This window comes from Hypomesus nipponensis, chromosome 13 (assembly GCF_054491055.1).
Source record: "Hypomesus nipponensis isolate SF chromosome 13, ASM5449105v1, whole genome shotgun sequence".
Classification (NCBI taxonomy): Eukaryota; Metazoa; Chordata; class Actinopteri; order Osmeriformes; family Osmeridae; genus Hypomesus; species Hypomesus nipponensis.
The window spans coordinates 5160555-5174863 of NC_140373.1; the positions used below are offsets into that span (position 1 = coordinate 5160555).

General features: G+C 43.5%; 2 protein-coding genes across 8 annotated transcripts; one reads left to right on the plus strand and one right to left on the minus strand.

The window, feature by feature from the left end:
- Positions 1–3: 3 nt before the first annotated feature.
- On the minus strand, positions 4–12049 carry LOC146259638 (serine/threonine-protein kinase tousled-like 2). Of its 7 annotated transcripts, none has more exons than XM_084670318.1 (21): positions 11994–12049; positions 8162–8244; positions 6612–6749; positions 6436–6505; positions 6303–6346; positions 5920–6030; positions 5565–5678; positions 5179–5271; positions 4937–5047; positions 4489–4625; positions 4030–4182; positions 3670–3736; positions 3457–3554; positions 3196–3277; positions 2967–3058; positions 2555–2644; positions 2220–2389; positions 1717–1855; positions 1408–1519; positions 1204–1311; positions 4–1002 (listed from the first exon to the last, which is right to left on the minus strand). In XM_084670318.1, the coding sequence occupies exons 2-21, from the start codon at positions 8240–8242 to the stop codon at positions 829–831; spliced, it is 2184 nt and encodes a 727-aa protein (XP_084526444.1). In that variant the 5' UTR covers positions 8243–8244; positions 11994–12049; the 3' UTR covers positions 4–828. The 7 variants fall into 7 exon arrangements, with proteins under 7 accessions (XP_084526444.1, XP_084526443.1, XP_084526445.1 ...); XM_084670317.1 differs by lacking the exon at positions 11994–12049 and adding an exon at positions 9372–10106; XM_084670319.1 differs by lacking the exon at positions 11994–12049 and adding an exon at positions 9372–10105 and having other exon boundaries at positions 5932–6030.
- On the plus strand, positions 11797–14126 carry g6pc3 (glucose-6-phosphatase catalytic subunit 3). The gene is made up of 6 exons (XM_084670327.1): positions 11797–12118; positions 12445–12551; positions 12752–12842; positions 12964–13082; positions 13195–13336; positions 13431–14126. Exons 1-6 carry the CDS (start codon positions 11898–11900, stop codon positions 13771–13773), a joined length of 1023 nt encoding a protein of 340 aa, XP_084526453.1. The 5' UTR covers positions 11797–11897; the 3' UTR covers positions 13774–14126.
- The last annotated feature ends 183 nt before the right edge of the window (positions 14127–14309 follow it).

Genomic DNA, 14309 nt, shown 5'->3' on the forward strand with positions numbered 1-14309 from the left:
GTCTTACCAACGGTTGGATTTAATGTTTATATGCAGTTCTGCTGAGGCTCACTGCCCTCCTCACAACACATACTTTGGCCACCCTTTGAAAGTTAAGAAAAACATTAGGGAGGAAATCTCATGAAAAAATATGGACTGAACCACCGAAAATAAGAAGTCCACTTCCAGTTCAAAATCCAATAAAATATTCAAAACAAGCGTCAAACGTGACAAGCCTTCCATCAATCTTCACGATGTCAACATTTGCGTGCTAATGGAGATGCCGTATTAGTCAGGCATGCCTTGAACTTTGGTCACCAAAGAGAAATCCCCCATTCATCTGAGTCCTTCCAAAAAAGTCCTCAATTCAATGTTCACAAGGCATTTACATTGATAATTCTATTATTTAGAAATATAGTCCAATGTATCATACAGTTTCAAGCAGTAACGGATGAATAGAGCAATGTTTCTACTCTCATAAAACACAACTGAGGTGCTTGTTCATCTCAACTTCCTCTTGGTTGAGATTCTCCTGGGCTTTTGACATCTGTACAAGCAAGGGTTTCCCTTCTTTGAGACACGGTGTGTGTGTGTGTGTCTGTGTGTATGTTTGTCTTTGTCATGCATGCAGAGGCAACCCAGTTGGGTTCACACACTGGCCCTTCATTTAGCTGATTTGGTATTCAGAGCACTTCGGTCTTCCTCAAGCAGTATCTGCTTTTAGCGCTGCTCTTTGTTGTCCACCCTATTCATTGTTCTACCCTCCTTTATACCATCAGTCTCTCCCAGTCTAAACCAGAAGAGCCAGGGAGGAAGGACGCTGGTGTCTATGTTGGTGGTAGGTCCTCCTCAGTTTGAGGCACTGCTGTTGTAGGAGCTAGAGGTGGAAGGCATGGGCGGTGCCAGGGGCCCGCTGGAGCCCAGGGACTTGCGGATGTGGGGCATCAGGAATGGATCGCTGGCCAACTGCAGCACGTCGATGCGGTCCTCCTTGCGGTAGGCGAGGCAGCGGCGTATAAAGGCCTGAGGCAGACAGAAACAGGGAGGTGGGGGGGGGTTAATGAACCATGATTGTTTGAAGGTGTATACAAGTATTGAGCGTCTTTCTGCATGTTTACAGTTGACTCGGTCTGAGCTTGTGTGTGTGTGTGTGTGTGTGACAGAGAGAGGGGGAGAGAGACAGTACGTGTGAGGTATGTCACTAGCCATGTTCAGACAACCTACCTTTGCTTCTGTCGTGACAACGGGTTTGGGAGGAAACTGCACTTCTGTAGCCTTTAGGATAGTGTTCTCCTGTAGGATGTCCTGCTGAGACTGGTTGTGACCAAATGGCTGGAAAGACAGAAGAGCGGAACAGTCAGAGGAGGACCAAGGGAAACGACGTGCACCAGAGTCATCTGCACTTTGAGTCGGAGCATTCAGAGCTACCTTGCGTCCATAGAGGCTCTGGTAAAAGATGACCCCCACGGACCACACGTCCACCTTGTTGGAGATCTTAGGGGGTTCCTTCCCAACCACAAAGCACTCTGGGGGGAGGTACCTGAGAGCGAGCGAGAGCGAGAGAGAGAGAGAGAGAGAGAGAGAGAGAGAGAGAGAGAGAGAGAGAGAGAGAGAGAGAGAGAGAGAGCACACGGTCAACCATGCCTGGACCCAGTTGTGAGTCTGCCCCAAAATATCCAACAAATGATGAAGCGGTGCAGTGATCTGTTTTGGGTCGAGAGGGTCGTGTGTCCTCACCAGTATGTCCCCGCCCCCTGAGAGGTCAGCTCCATCCCATCCACAGAGTTGTAGCTGTCGTCATCCATGATCTTGGACAAGCCAAAGTCGGTGATCTTGATCTCACCGCAAGCCGTTCCGTTGACAAGAAGGATGTTACCTACCAGGCCGTGAAAGAGAGGAGAGGGGGAATTTGATGTGATGCGAAAACCGCTGAGGACGTTTGCTCTCGGTTTTCATTAACCCTAATTCTGTATGTGCAGCACGGATGGAAGCTCAAATGTTAGGGGAGACAAATTCAGTACATGTGATATTCTCTCTCATGTACATTTCAACTTGTGAAATTTACATTTGGTCATTTAGCAGACGCTCTTATCCTGAGCGACTTACAGTAAGTACAGGGACATTCCACCCCGAGGCAAGTAGGGTGAAGTGCCTTGCCCAAGAACACAACGAGATTTTTTGACAACATCAAACACAACATTTGAAATGAACATCCCCCCCATCAAACGTGAGAAGCTAACCGGGTTTGAGGTCGTAGTGGATGATGGGCGGTCGGATCTCGTTGAGGTACTTGAGGGCGTTGACGATCTGCATGATGATGGAGCGGCCTTCCTTCTCTGACATCAGCTTGTGCTGCTTCAGGTAGAAGTCCAGGTCGTTGCCCTCGCAGTACTCCAGCACCGTGCAGAACCTGGGGTGGAGCAGGACCACAGAATGAGCTGCCACGCTCTTCAAAAGCTAGGATCGACTAAAATATATATACCCAGGTCATTTGTGAAATATCGGATACTTTTATATGTCAGTTTGAACGTTGTGTAGTTTAAGAGTAAAACTAAATAGATACTGAAAGACTCACGAGTCTGTGTCAAGCGAGAAGTAGTCGTAGAGTTTGACTATTCGGGGGTGGTCCAGTTCCTTGTGAATTCTGTACTCTCTACAAGCGTGTCTGAGGACACGCACAAAGGGTTATAAATATTAGCAAACTGTTCTCATTTGGATGAAAGGAATGACATTTCCAATCAGCCCAGTATCTATGACAGAAACATTCAAACACATTGTGTCTTTTTGAAACAGGGAGGACACTGAAAAAGGAAACATTTCTTTTGCCAGTATCAACAGCTTGTATTCAATGATTTAAACCTCTACGTCTGAGACATTCGTGAGGATTAAGTTAAAAGCCCCTTTTTCATGGACGGATCAACATATGGGAAACGCTGACAGCGAGCAACATTGCGGTACTAAAACATGAAGAACGTGTTGTGACTTACTTGTGATAATTCTCCTTCTTCTCATCCCTCCAGTTCTTGTTGAGCTGGTGGATTTTAACAGCTACATATCTCTGTTCCGTTAGGTCGAAGGCCTGCAGAGGGGGAGACGGTTGAGAGCAAACCGAGCCAAACCCAACCCCCCTTTCAACCTGATGTGGATCCAGCTTCTTACATTGGAGAGGTCGTTATGTGCTCCAGGAGAAGCATACGAGAGAGAAGCAGTTCTAACCTTATAGACTTCACTGAAGCCACCTCTTCCAAGTAAATATAATAGAAGGTATCGGTCGTTTAACGTAGGATGGTCTTTGAATCTGTGGTGGAGGGGGAAACGGGTAAGTGAACAACCGTAACACATCATCAACAGCAGTCTACATAACACCATGACATAACCTAACGTCCGCTCTACCAACAAGGACGAGGGGGCCAACACATGACAAGGCTGACGGTGTGGAAAGGTTAGCCAACAAACTGAGTGCTGAAGGGGACGTACTGCGAGTTGTCCTCGTTGTGTATTCTCTTCAGTTCCCGGATGTGCAGGTTCCTTACTCGCTCCAACCTCTCCAGCTCTGCCTGGATCTCCGCCTCTTCCTGTGTCAGAGCAGAGCACAGAACAGAGCACAGAGTTGTCAATCATTCTTTGTGCAGGCTTGGGGCCAAGATGGACACTCAGTGAAGGAGATGGAGTGGAAGAAATGTGGAGTACCTTTTTTAGATGGCCAAGCCGGAGTTTGAAAATCTCCTCCTGCTCGTGATATTCTGCAAGCGACAACCTGGAGGAAAAATAAGTAAAAATTTAAAACTCCATATTCAGTTTTATTACCACAGTAAATCTTTTGGTAAGACACATAGACACACTTTTATCTGAAAACATTGAGGTGTGATTTTGATTCCATAACAGTACATTAGTCCCCTATAAGTCTAGGTGACACCAGACACATTCATTGTTTAGAAGATGTCAGAGATGTCAAGACACAGAGAGAAAGAGACAGAGAGAGAGAAAGAGAGACAGAGAGAGACAGAGACAGAGAGACAGAGAGAGAGAGAGGTATCAGAGAGCACTGACGCTTCGTTCTCCTGGCCGTTGCTCTTGCTCTTGCGTTTGTTCTGCTCTGGGCTGGGCAGGGGCGTCTGGGTCGCCGCGGGGGGCTTCCTCTTCCCCAGCAGCTTGCGCTGCCTCTCGATGTCCTCCCTCTGGGTGTTGATCCTCTCCTGCTGCCTGGAACACACAAGTCACATGACACAAGTCACATGACTGGCTGCCGGGGTCTGCAGAGGAAGATGTGCCAGAACCGCTCAAATTGGCACCGTTACCGTGACGAACCGAAGTGCTCATGTTAATTAATGTGTGTTGCTTTTTCTCTTGAATGAAATAAACATGAAGACACCATCAAGGATGCTGCTGGGGGAGTCGAGAACACAATCTTGTTCCTGTATGCAGCGTGTTTCCATATACGTAAAAACATATTTGTGTGTGTGTGTCCTAACGCCTACTCCATCATGTTGTGTGTGTGTGTGTGCGTACTTGATGAGGTTCTGGAAGGCGTAGCCGTCGGTCCACTGTTCCGTGAAGGAGGCTCCGTGTCTCACGGTGGTGAAGTGACCCAGACGCAGACGGTCCTGCATGCTCTTGTCTCTGCACGCCATCTTCTCCTGTTTCGACTACACAGACACACACACACTCAGGACTCCAGCGAACCTGCTCATCACAAACTTACTGGGTACATCAATACAACCCAATATAGATTTGATCGAGTATTCATACAACTTAGTATTGATATGCCAACATGGGTTCGATTCTGCTTGGTTTTTGACATCAAGGAGAACTGAAAACACACAGAGCTGCAGCTCTTGGTGTGTGTCTGGGGAAGTCGACGAATGTCTCCAATTCTCCTGGATTTCCACCTCGGTTGGATCCATTTTTAAACCAAGGTCTCAAAGCATAAGACACACACACACACACACACACACACCTTCTCGATGAGCAGCTTCTTGCTCATGGTGACACACTTGTTCAGGCGCTCCTTGTATCGCTCCAGCATCCTCTGCTGCTCGTCAATCTGCCTCCTCAGGTCACAGTTGGCCTGAGGACACGGAAAAGTAGGACATTTCACTTGCTTTGGGTACAAGAGTACACTAAATGGATGAAATGTCAAATGAATTGCAGCCGTTGTTTTGTACTGATGATTAATGGCATGAATTGATACGTTCTTACCCTCAGCAAGTCGTCTATCCTTCCCTCCTTCTTCTCCAGGTCGGAGCTCTTGTTGTTCTCTAGTGCCGTTAGCTTCTCTATTGTCAGGTCCGACTGCAAAAGACCGTAAACATTCCATCAAGATACATTTAAACGGTTGCAAGATTTTAGATTTACAAAAAGTCCTGGGCTTAACTGAATCTGGGTGGGTGCGAAGGCAAATATTCTAAACCTTACGTGATTTTTGGCACAGTAAAACGTGTTTTAATACAGTTAACAGAGCAGACATGAACTTTGTGCCAAGGACTACTGTGTCTATGCCATCTGTGTGCTGGTGCAGGTGGGCGGGCAGGCACGCTGACGGGCCAGGCTAGGGGAGGGCATGACGGGGTAGGCTGGCTGGTTACCTGAGTGGCTTTGTGAGAGGAGGAATAGGGCAGCGCTGGCTTTAGAGAGGAGGAGGAGGAGGAGGAGGGGTCCGTGTGGGCGGAGCCTGTCGATGAGGGGCTACCCTGCTGGACCTGACCCAATGAGAAAGAGGGAGGGGGGCAAGGGAGAAAGACATCTCTTTTTTTGAGATAGAGAAATATGGAATTGAGGTATTTATTCATAAAAAGGTGTACGTTGCCCAAAGTACATGAGTTGAACTTGGTGGCAATAATTGCACAAACAAAAAAAGTTAGTGGAGTTGAAATGAATGAAAGTTAATGATGGAGCTGTTAGTTATGTATTACAGCAAAAGAGGGAGAAAGGAAGACATACTGTGGAGCTCACCGGCACTGGGGGGTTAGAGAGGGAGTGCTGAGGTGAGGAGCGCACCAGTGGAGGGATGCCCCGGGCTGGACTGGTACCTGGACAACTACCACCGGCAAACTGAACCAGGGAGGGAAACGATAGCAGAACGAGAACGAGGGAGAAAGTGATGGTACGGCACAAAGAAGAGAAGAAGAACTAATGTCAGATACAGAGAGAGGGGGAGACAGTGCGACAGAATAGTCATTTTGAGAGTTAATTCCAAGACACGGAACAAGCCCAGAGCTAAGGTTAGGTATGCACAAATAAATAAATCAAGGTTGTTTTCGAAAGGTGTAGCCCTTGACAAGTCTTTGAGACATTTGGCACGCATAGGTAGAATATTCACTCACCTCAAAGTAATCGCTAATTTTGTGCCCTCTCGCACCTCCTTTTCCTGGAAAGTAATAAAATTGTAAATTACACATTCTCTATGCGAGTGTTGGCCAGTTTGCCTGCTAGCAAATGAAGTAGGAGAATAATGACCCTGTCCACTGTCATACGGCTCTCCTTTCCTCTTCCTCGTTCTCTGGTCATTAGGCTTCTTCTCTGGTGTCTGGGGGCAGAAAAAGACAGCTCGGGTGGACTCCTTGCATTGAAACCCAATCGTACCTCCATTACAGGATGCAGAAAATCACTTCACTAATTGCAATACTGTTTACCATGGATACCAATCCACGGTTGACATCTTCTTTTGTGATAACCTCCAGCTGTCCCCATGTACTGACCTCCAGTTCCTTGTCACTCAGCGAGCCCACACTGCATAGACTCTGGTTGGATGATTCATTCTGTCCTGAACCCTGGAAAAAGGACCGAAGACTAGTACATGATGATAGGCTTACATGTTGTTGTCAGGCATTAACAACCCATCAAATACCAGCTGAATTATGGAATGTTGCTCATTCAATAAAATCGCTGTGCATGCCAAGTTCTTATCCAATGCCAAGTGATCCAACTTTGGCAATAGGCAGCTCCATACATACTCAATCACATTCAAAAGGAATCATTGTAACCTGTAAAATCATAATGATTATGCAACACTTGCATTGGCTCATAGCCACGTAATTTTCCTATCCTGGTTACTTGCAGTAGGCTGCATTGCATTGTCTGGCTGGTGACTGGTCGATGATTGTCTACAGGGTACCTTGCATCTTGCCAACAATCTGCTTAAACTAAAGATGACTGATAAACAGATAACTGGGCTGCCAGAGTTGCCTGCTCAAAGTTGCACAGCCCCATCTGTGATACACATTCTGTTACATAAAAAATAAACTGTCAAATGCACGAGCCTACGTCCATTGCACTGACACACATATGTAGGAGCACTCACTCAATACTGTCCTTCTGACACAAACGCACTCATGTTCACACAAACACACTCTTCCTACACACAGGCTGTTTCTAGCCGACACCATCCAGACAGTTCTGAAGCCCAGCAGTCACATGGGTCACATGCTCCCCGGGGGCCACCATTTTCTAACACACCGAAAGCTCGGCTCAAAAGATACATGCCTGCAGTCTGGCTGGCTGGGAGCCTGTGGGCCTCGGTACTTCAACAATACTGTTTTCATTGTCAGACAGCACAGGCCTTTTCCACATATCAGCACAAAACTAATTCATTTAGATCAAATGCCAAAATCTTTATTTAATGGGTAAGATCTGAAGACCATTTAACCCCCTGTGTTTCTTAAAATGTAGCCTATACAGGTTATATTTCTCTACATGTTATAGGCACAAGGTTACAGTAAAAAAAAAAAAAAAATAGGTGAGACAGGAACTTCAACAAAAGATCTAGGCCTTATGGTGTTAGTGGAGTGGGGAAGAATCAAAATGTTCAATGTTGAAGACAAAGGGCTGTGGATAACAGAAGGATGGGTTATGTAACAGGATCTGCAGTGTAAATTTGGGCCAATCAATGGAAGTTTATAAGTGTTCTGCTCTACCCTGTTTGACATCTAGGACGCATTCAGCAATACAGGGATCAGGAAACGCCCCAACCTGGCCAGTGAATTTAGAGACTATTCCATTTTATAACATTTCTCCCATACATAGTCCCTTAAATCACAGATCAGTGGGGTCTCCACCTATTATCAACCTCCCCCCCCCCTCCCTCCCTTTCTATGCACCTACATATAGATGTCAGATTTGTAAGGGGTAATGCACAGACAGACAGGAGGAAATGCTGTATGGAAGTACATTTAAACATGCCGACCTTGGCTACTCCGACTCCTGTGAAACGGGCCTCGAGCAGTTCCTGACGTCGAGGGTCCAGGCTATGCAGCTCTTCCATCATGTCTACGGGAGGGGAAAAGGGTTAGAAGATAAGTACATTGATCAAATGCATTAACCTCACATGCCAGTTTGAACAGGTGAAAGAACTTCAAATTCCAACATGATGCAACAAGGAATGCCTCATTCTTCATCCAAACACTGACTCAAACTGCTGCTCCACAGCATCATTATTACACAATAAGCACAACAGCAATGCCAAGATTTATCCAGGGTATCAGTTTGTCCAATTACCTAGGTATTATGTAACAAAATGTTGATGTACTATGTTGACTAAAACCCAGAGGTTTTATTTTGATAAATTATCTTTAAAGTGGACAGAGCCCCTGACTTTATTCTTCCTTGTAAGAGAGTAATATTGCCTAAGACAGGAATCAAATAAATCACTTGGCAGGGAAAAATAACCCATGGAGCCTTCTAGACATTCAACACATTAATCAATGGATGGATGACCCAATAAAATCAGACAATATGCTTTTAACTAGACTTCAGTGGATCAGGGTTCTTTTGTAAACAACTGACATAATACATCATGTATACTGTATAGACAACATGTAGCTTCGAATAGACAAACACAAAGCAGATAAAATACCCACACAGCTGTTAAAACTAGTCTGTGTCATGAAATGTAATGAGTGGCAACACCCAACTCTACAACCCTTTGACCCATTTACTTGTCAGCTAGTTAAATTAAATAGCTAAACAGCTACCTGTAGCAGGGCAAGCAAATGTTTTGCGTTGTTAAATTTGAAAAATCCATTCCTACGTGAGATAACTACTGAATGTGTTGCTAAAAATGTTGTGCTGGTCTAAACTAGGTAGCTGTACACGCGTAGTAGTAATGATGTTAGCTGACTAGTAATGCTAGCTACCTTACTTGATAGCTTACTGTACCTGACAAGCTACATCACTAGACTTACCAGCTCTGCTAAATTGGTTACCTAGAGTGTAACTTCCAGTTTATCTAGCCTAACGTAGATCTAGCATTTCAGACAATACATTACTGGCAAAAGGCAAACTATCAACTCCACTGACAAAAAGCTGGTGAAAAGACAACTTTTTTTGCGTTAGTTGGCTAACATGTTATTGAGCTAGCAAACATGCTAACGTAAGAGACACATTGAGCTAGCTACCTGCACCGGTGTCACTTCCCAGTCGAGGGCTTTATTTAGTCCTTCTCTCGGGCTCAGGCTGTAGTTGCTGTCTCTTAATCTGTCCAAAGCCCGGACACTTCACACAAAGAACCGTTCAATACAGCATGGTCCGTGTTCATGTAGCCTACTAGGATTCAAAAATATAAAAATGCACCCATAGCTAAGCAACTAGCCAGGTAGCAAAAAAAACTGATGGGCCAAAATCCTCGAGGGTTTCCACGCCCGCCTAGCCGCCCCTGCACAGGCAACCCCGGGGTTGTTTGTGTATCTTCCTTGAAAATGGCCCGATTGTTGTTCTATCTGAATATCCACTTCCAAGGACGTCGAATGACATTTAAATTGCCATTGTGCCGCAGTGATTAGTAAAAGACGACAACTTTTTGACCCCACTTCTTGAAATAAGCTAAGCTAACGTCACTAGCAAGCTAGCTACATTGAAATTAGCAAGCAACCTTTTTGACCAGCTAGCATTATTAGACTGAGTCGAGCGATTAAAGATCAGAGATGGGTTCAATCCAGAGGCGAGCTCAAGAGAGACAGGGTTATGGACTGCTTCATTTGCAGTGCACCATGAACCCCAGATCCCAGTCCACTTGATCCTGTACGACTGTTCGGATAATATACAATATAAACACAACGTGAATGATTTCAAAGCTAGAGTGGAGGGACCAAGACAACAGCAATCACAGGCAGGTTAATTCTATTTTCCAGATAGGTAGGGACGGCTGTGTCAAGTCGCAGGGATGCTGTTGCGTATGAACAATTTAATGTCACTCTGCCAATACACCTCTTAATGTATCAATATCATTAATGGAATATATATTGACCATATTAATGAAACTTTCTATAGCCTAGTTAGATTGTCACATATTTTCTCAATTTCAGTTTTACATTATGAATTCTCCTGCACTGTAGCAAACTCTAAAAACGACACCTACCCATAATCTAAGGTAATCAAGAGTATACAAATATTATTTGTAGGACTCTGTCCTGCTCAGATACCATGTTGAGTAAATATGGCCTTTGAAGGGTTGATGTGTGGCTATACCCTCTATTCTATCATCCTCTACAGTCCCCAGTGGTGCTGTGGCTTTGATGGGTCTTTTTGAGGAAGAGGAGGCTAATACTAGGTAAAATACACTCACAGGTGCCCACATTTAGCCTCCAACTTTGTATCACAACTTAATATGAATGTATTGTAAAATCCCAATCAAGAGTTCTAAGAACACACTATTTAAGGTTTTGCATGTGCTGTTGCCATAGTCGACCAATGGTAGCAATATATAAGAGCCCAGAAGATGGAGACATTGCTGTACTTCACGCACTCAGTTTAATTTGTACTGCCTTGAATCTATCTTCTGCAGAGGACAGTTGCAAATTTACACTAAGGATATCGTCATTCATTTTACATCTAGCCTACCTTTCTCTCAATTCTACATTGAGTAGCCTAGGCTAGCATGATCTCCAGCCTTATCACTTTTTCACACCCAACAACCCTCTCCATTATTCTAGCTTTTAAAATTGTCATTCAATCTTTCTATTGCTTAATTTTTTTTATTATTATTCTCTCCACCCTTTCAATACTTTTTTTCGGGCAATGGATTATCCTTCTTTCTTTCACAAACTTTTTCGATTAATGTTGTCTCCTATTATCCTTCTATCATTGTACTTATTCACAGCTTTCTTTCTCTCATGTTCAAAATGATTCTCCATCATTCTTTTCCTAAAATTATTAAATTTCCCTTCATCATGCTTTTTCTAATATACTCTATCCTGCTATCTAACAATGAAATATCTAAGATTTGGGCAAATAGACATATTACACTGGGAACAATTTTCTTTTTAGCCTCCAATTTTTCAAGTTGGAATATGTATTAGATGAGATAAGATGTAACTTTATTTTTCCTGACGGCAAATTCAGGGAGACAGGAGCATGGTGCAAAAAGCAGCAAATCTGATCAGCGGAGACAACAGGGCGCTATCCACCTTTGCTTAGATTGGCTTGAGCCATAGACTTATATACAGGCTTGAGCTCATCAGCAATTGCCAGTGTGTATTATTACTGATCAAGTTACGACTGTAACGGTAGGCCTACTCGACTTTTGTGCAAAATTCAACGAGTTGTGTCAAGCTTCTTTTGGAGCGGAGGCAGAGCTAATAAGGATGATTTAATCTTCAAAATAAAAGACAACACGCCATTTGTACTGGTAGATTTCATTCATGTAATATGTAATTTACACGTTTGACTATTTATGTATTACTTACATACTTAACATTCAGCTCAGCCCATGCCACGAACTCATCACACAAACATGGGCACTTTAACACACATTTCACAACACACAAGTATTGTATTGTCTGACCTTTATTTTGGAGATTTCATAGCGCTATTGGTGCATCGTGGTGCTGGCAACGTTACCAGTTACGAGCTGAAATATTCTGCGAGAACCCTATCAACATACTTTCTGCAATCAGTATCTTACTTAAATATTTTATTGAAACACCATGATGGATGCAATATACACCCAAGGCATCTTGATGGCTGAAACTCTTCAGCAAAAAACGAAGAGTCAAGAAAAACTTTGGCTGATTGCCACTCACCTGGGGGACCCCAAAGCTGCCTTCCTTCTCATCTTTCCATTGGCACATTTTCTCAGCAAAAAAACTGGAGCGGCTATTGTCTGGGTAGCAGCTATAACTGAGTGGTTCAACTTGATATTTAAATGGTAAAACTCTCCAGCGTCATTGGAGCAGAAAAGCTAGCCAGCTAGCACGTGAGCGTATCATTCAGTCAGGTGTCTATCATCTGAATGTTTGTTTTCTGAATGCATATTTAGCCAACCTGAAGTTGTATTCACGAATGTAATATTCACATTTTTACGACTATATTTGATTGAACTGTTAATGTAATATTTTATTCACTTCCGCATTAAAGCAAGGTTCAACCTTGTTTTCAGTCCCATGATGAAACAACGGTTGGAACCTTTAAACATTTACTGTAGCTATGTGAAGTCATAGATACATGTAATTAATGTTTTATTGCATTGGACAGGATGCTCTTTGGGGAGAGACCTTTTTGGTGGATTGGAGAATCACATTTATATGAAAATAACCCTCCCAAGGTCAATCAGTTCGCCTCAACTTGTGAAACAGGTCCAGGTAGAGGATATCTACATTTACATTTATGCATTATCTACACAATTCTATAAAAGCAGCCTATCTTGCACGAGCTCCTGTCTCCCTCTACAGCTAAACAACATTGTATCATTTATCTGTAGCTAAAGTATTTTGGCCGCGTATTGTGTTGACTTTTGCATGAGTTCATCGTTAAGATTGAGTTTTCTTCTTATTTCGTTCAGGCAGTCCATCTGGCCATGCTATGGTTACCGCGGCAGTCTGGTGGGTGATGGTTTCCTCCTTGGGTTCACGTCTGTACTCTCGTACACACAGGTACTGAATGTCCGTTCCAACCAGTACAAGTGTAAACATGCATTTATTCATTGCAGCATATTTATTTCCCCATACATATAGGGTGAAATGAATAATAATAATTTCTCTCCATCTAATACAGTGTGCTGATAGCCGCAGTACCCTACTTGTGTTATCTGTTCCTGTTGGTTGCAGTTGGACTTTCTCGTATCTTCATTCTGGCTCACTTTCCCCATCAGGTCATAGTTGGGTCTTTGACAGGTCAGAATGCCATTATTTTTCAAATTCAACTGTATCTAGGCACCTGATTGTAGAACATGTGATATTAGTCAACATGGATTATGTTTAACTTGAAAACACATTTCTCAAACAGGCTTATTTCTTGGAGTAATTTTGAGCCGTAGGGTTCCTGAACATCGGCCTTTACGGTTCTATGTGTGCTGCAGTTTGGGCCTGCTCTTCGGTACTCTGCTGTTCCACACAGTGTTAGGGCAGCTGGGAATCGACCTATCATGGTAAGTCTACCTCTTCTCACCTGCTTATGTGCTATAACAACTATTTGTTATAGAGTACATTGATGTAATCAAACATACATTGCCTATTTCACAGGTCCATTTCATTGGCTAAGAAGTGGTGCTCCCATTCTGAGTGGATTCGGCTGGACACTGCCCCCTTCTCTTCACTCACCCGCGACTGTGGTGCCATTCTGGGTTTAGGCCTGGCCCAGCATTGGAAGCCCGAAGGATGGACTCTCCCCTGGGCCCCCAGAGCTCTGTGCCTGGCCCTCTCCTCCATGGCTCTCTATCATGTCAACCGCCTGCCACTTCCCATCCAGCCACAGCCTCTCTTCTACGGCCTCTTCTTTCTCAAATTCATCATAGTGCCCCAGGTGGTCATGGTCTTTATACCTGGGTTGGTGCAACTGCTAACTGCCAAAAAAAAGAAGGATTGAAAATGAACTTCTGAGGAGAAACTGGTATTTTCATGGACACTCCTAAAAGAGGTAGATAAACAGACTTTAAAAGACAGAACAGTATTAAGTTATTTTGAATGAATTTCCTCCAGTGCATCTATTGATGCATGTGGAAATTAAATCTATGCATTGTATGATTCCTCTTCATATTGAATACCACTCATTGTATTGCCTTCTTTGTAAATGTTATCAAATGGGTAAAGTGTTTGTGGTAGTGTTGGATTAAAATAGTGCCATCATCTGGTCAAACCAAGTTAATTATTTTAGTCATAATTGTACTATTCGATGCTTGTAGATAACAAAAAAGCTTACTCCAAGTGCTTTTAGTTTACATATGCTGTTAAATTGCATTATTAACTTCAAAAGTAAATAAAATAACTGACATGCCGGATATGTTGGTAGCCATTTATAAATATGTTATTCTTCAATACATAGGTCGACTGTACAGATTACGATGTTATCATGGAATAGAAACACATTCTTTTTATTATTGTTTTCAATTAAACTTTTTATCA